Source organism: Zeugodacus cucurbitae, chromosome 2, assembly GCF_028554725.1.
Source record: "Zeugodacus cucurbitae isolate PBARC_wt_2022May chromosome 2, idZeuCucr1.2, whole genome shotgun sequence".
Taxonomy (NCBI): Eukaryota; Metazoa; Arthropoda; class Insecta; order Diptera; family Tephritidae; genus Zeugodacus; species Zeugodacus cucurbitae.
The window spans coordinates 55,267,872-55,272,185 of NC_071667.1; the positions used below are offsets into that span (position 1 = coordinate 55,267,872).

At 40.8% G+C, this 4,314-nt stretch overlaps 1 protein-coding gene across 1 annotated transcript; it reads left to right on the forward strand.

Moving 5' to 3' along the window:
* Positions 1–650: 650 nt before the first annotated feature.
* LOC105209452 (CLIP domain-containing serine protease B8) lies at positions 651–4,042 on the forward strand. Its single transcript, XM_011179862.3, has 4 exons — positions 651–2,092; positions 2,179–2,275; positions 3,053–3,351; positions 3,488–4,042. The coding sequence occupies exons 1-4, from the start codon at positions 1,531–1,533 to the stop codon at positions 3,817–3,819; spliced, it is 1,290 nt and encodes a 429-aa protein (XP_011178164.2). The 5' UTR covers positions 651–1,530; the 3' UTR covers positions 3,820–4,042.
* The last annotated feature ends 272 nt before the right edge of the window (positions 4,043–4,314 follow it).

Consider the following 4,314-nt stretch of genomic DNA (forward strand, 5'->3'; position numbering starts at 1 on the left):
TTTTGCTTGTTTACATATCCATTGAGCCAGGAATGGGCCTCATCGCTAAACAGAATTTGGCTCGAAAACGACGGTTCTTCTTGAAACTTTAAGAAATCGACCTATTTAGGTATCAAGTCTTTTCATACGTCAGTTCGTAAAGTTCGGACCGAGTTTCTAGGGGTAGTGTAAGTTTAATTGGCCGGCTTCGAATCGTTACAACTCTGCTCGTTCGTTTAGTTACTCTATTCTTCTATACACTTGGAAGCCAGATCCAAATTATCGAGGTGATTTTAATGCAACACAGTAAATCGGTAATTCATTAATGTGATCTAACCGTTTTCTGTTTTACATCTCTTCGTTTATACCAGTCTATATGATATTAGACCAGTTGCTTGTTCGATTCGCCGCCATTCAAAATTTTTACGAATCCAAGTTATCTAGCATTATATGGGCTCAGCAAAGTATTCGACGCCCGTTGTGAATCAGTTTAAGACGATACGATGAGCCTCTTAATACTTAAAATCTCAAAGCTTAAAGCTGACTTGGGAGCCTAAAAGTATGCAGCAAAAGCGAAGTATTCACAGGTCAACTTAATTATGACTTAAATGAAAGTGAAACCGCAACAGCTGTCAGCTGTTTAAGCCAACACATGTTGTTATTGTGCGCGGAACCGGCTTCCAGTGCGGTGCTTGGCGACCATGAAGTGTACGCGCAGCGCATTCGAGAGCTTAACGTTACGTCATGGCATAATTTTTCCCCTTTTCAAAGCGACGAAGCGACGGCGCCACCGCCGATGTGGTTGATGAATAAAAAGGTAAACATAAAGTGTAAATGACCGCAGCATCAGCTTGAAGATCTGGTTTTTGGACATGGACGCTTGGCTTGGGTTTCGCATTAATTGAGACACAGATAAGGGTGTCACATCATGGCACAGCTGATGGACTAATTATTTTACGACTATTTCGACTACTTTACCGCATATTAATTTGTTTATTAAATTAAGCAAAAAAAAACACGGCTGTCGGGGCACCAAATTTTGACTTGTTTTTTCGACGTTGTAGGCGCGACATGGACGTTGTGACGGCGCAAAGAAACAAGCTTAAATAAACTGTTATTTGTACAAAATATCTTGCGCATATAGGCGCTGCCAACGCACGACTTGACAGCGTTTTTCGTACACTCTCGCTTGCGCAGCGGTTGCTATTTAAGTTCACAGCTGAGCGGTACGTCGAGCTGGTGTGATCGTGGCCGTGCTTGGAGCGGATAACCGAAACGTTATACGAAATTCAATTGAATTGGCAAAATTTGAGTTATCACCGCGCGTCGCCCATTCAAGTCGCGCGCCTCGCATTAGTAACACCACACAACACAACGGAGCAACAGACGACGGCAGACGACCAACGTGCACACAGCAAAAAAAAATCGTGGTTTTCAAACGTGACTTCATTTGGCGCTCTGCAGTGTCGCGCCGACAACTGGGTCGCCGGTGTTTACGTATGAGTGGCGCACATTTTCGAAATTCCGAAACAGCAAAATCGCAAATCGACAATGCACTTCCACTGTTTGCTCGTCACATTGTCGCTCGCAGTCGTGTTGAAGGCGCGCGCGCATACAGACGTTCCATTGCTTGACCCCGCGGTAGTCAATGACGCAAGTAAAAACATCCCAACCTCAGCGCCGTTGAATTGTGATATACCGAATGAGGAAAAAGTGGGTGTTTGTTTGGCCGTGGGCAATTGTTCGGCCTACCTGCAGGCGCGCAGCGTGCCAAACATATCCGCCGAAAAAGTGAATTTCCTCAAGAAAGTGCAGTGCTCGTGTAACGAAAAAGACGCGAACAAACCGGAGCCGTTGGTCTGTTGTCCCGCTAACGGACAGGACTATCTATATCCTTCGCTGAAGTTTTCGAAATTCGAATATCGCCGTTTTGAAAATGTGACCGCGCAATTCAAACGTAAGAAACTGAAACGTCGCATACAGACTGTGGACGCAGGCGAGAGTTTCAATTTGCGCAACGAATGCGGCAAACAGGTGACAAATCGCATTTATGGCGGCGAAATCGCCGAACTCGATGAGTTTCCTTGGCTGGCGTTGTTGGTGTACAACTCAAGTATGATTTGATTTCATGCGTTTCATGCGTATAAGTGATTTGTGTGTGATATGCTAAAGTGATTTTCAACTCCATTTCATTTGCAGATGATTTCGGTTGCAGTGGCGCGCTTATCGATGATCGTCATATTCTGACGGCGGCGCATTGTGTGCGTGGTGAGGGTGTGCGCGAGAAGAGAGGATTGTAAGTTTGTGGTGAAAGGACAATATTTTGAAAAATTAAAAGTTACAGAGCTCTTGTTAGCTAAAATATAACGGAATTTCGAAAGTGAGAAAGAGTTTTACGTGTGTTATATTGGTTCATTCGTTATATCTGCTGTCAGCTGTCATAAGTCAGTGTCACCTAGTCATTCCTATATCTTAAAGAACTGTTTGAAAGTAGTGAAATACATTAACTTGAGAAAATATATGCAACAAGACTCAAGAATTCACTCATAACGGTTCAAAAACCGTAGATATAGAAAATAAATTTAAACTTCAAGAGATCACACCAAAAGGGGAGTGAAAAAATTACTTGTTTTGAAAAAGTGCTCGAGAAGAATAAGAAACCTTTCGCAATATAATATTTTCAAAACAAATTTTCTGTTAATAATAGTTTGGATTAACATTTTACAAACTTAATTTGAACTTAAAAAAAAATTCAAAAAAAATCTTTTTTGAATATCAGGTGGCAACGACGAACATAATTTTTTTTAATTTAAATATTTTTTTAAAACCCTTCATTTCAAAACGACCAAGCTTTAATTTGTAATTTAAAAAAAAAAAATAATAAAAAAGGTGGCAACTCTATAAATTAATAAGCATTTTAAAAATCTGATTAGTGTTTAAGCCACAATAAAATACAAATTTGCAAGTCGTTGCGTATTTTTGTAATGTTTCTATTCATAACGAGGTGGCAACTCTATTATCCTTAACCTCACATAAATCTATTATAACAGTGTTTTTGTGCATTACCTTTCAGAAAACTGGTGCGTTTAGGCGAATTTAATGTCAAAACCGAACCTGACTGCATCGAAGAACCCGACTATCTGAATTGTGCAGACGCCGCTGTGGATATTGGCTACGAACGCATATTCGTGCATCCCGAATACAATGAGCATTCGTTTAGCAAATTCAACGATATCGCCATAATACGGCTGAAACGTGCTGTGTCCTTTACGCATTTCATCATGCCAATTTGTCTGCCCAGCGAAGGTGATGAGAGTCCCTATAAGGCAGGCGAAATGTTTTCAGTCTCCGGTTGGGGACGCACCGACTTGTGTAAGTAAAGCATGGTAGGGAAAGATCAAATAATCTTAGTTGACTAACTATCACTATCCCTTTTCATCTCTCACTCTAACTCTCTTTTTCTTTATTTCTCTCTGTCTCTTTGTGTACTACCTTTTACCGCAACCAGTTAACAAGTACTTTCGCAACATACACAGCCCCATCAAGCTGAAGCTGCGCATACCATATGTGGAGCGCGAGAATTGCACGAAGATCTTGTCGAAATTCGGCATCGAATTGGGTCCGAAGCAGGTGTGTGCCGGTGGCGAATTCGCCAAGGATACTTGTGCCGGCGACAGCGGCGCGCCGCTCATGTATTTCGATCGTAAACACTCGCGTTGGGTCGCCTATGGCGTCGTGAGTTTCGGGTTCACACGCTGCGGCATGGCCGGCCATCCCGCGGTATATACGGACATCGCAGCCTATCTCGATTGGATACACAAAATAGTGGACACGAAGTGACAATATACTTAATTAAATCTTATTTAAAAATATTTAAATTATATTCTTAAGTAAAGTCTGTAGCTAGTGAATTTAAATTGTACAAAACTCAGGGCATACGTACTATATTGCCTTCGGATGTATACCTTTTTTATACATATTTATTGCAACGGTAGATTTTATATGAAATTTTGTTATTCAAATGTAGCAAAGTGACACTGACAAATATATTGTTTTGAAATTATATGTGTTAATATTTGAACAAGAAGAAAAAACAGCAGGTTCTTATTTACCAGACAATACCTCGTATGTAGTATGTATATATTTCTAGTTGTGTAGTATGGTACACGCTTGCTCGTGCCTTTGACGTTCCAGAGAGATTACGTTAACTCGTGAAATGTTATTGAAACTTGGATATGATAATGAAATACTCGTGAAACTTGTAACTGACGAATCCGCATGTGTTGCGGAAATCGTTTTGTTCAACAAAGGAGAAGGTATTTTCTAAAGCGACAC

What these genes read in the sequence shown, in the direction of transcription:
- LOC105209452 (XM_011179862.3), top strand. Translation starts at nt 1,531, where the DNA reads ATGCACTTCCACTGTTTGCTCGTCACATTGTCGCTCGCAGTCGTGTTG. An exon ending in GTTGTTGGTGTACAACTCAA is followed by an intron (nt 2,093 to 2,178) that starts GTATGATTTGAT and finishes TTTCATTTGCAG; the next exon opens with ATGATTTCGGTTGCAGTGGC. An exon ending in TTGGGGACGCACCGACTTGT is followed by an intron (nt 3,352 to 3,487) that starts GTAAGTAAAGCA and finishes TACCGCAACCAG; the next exon opens with TTAACAAGTACTTTCGCAAC.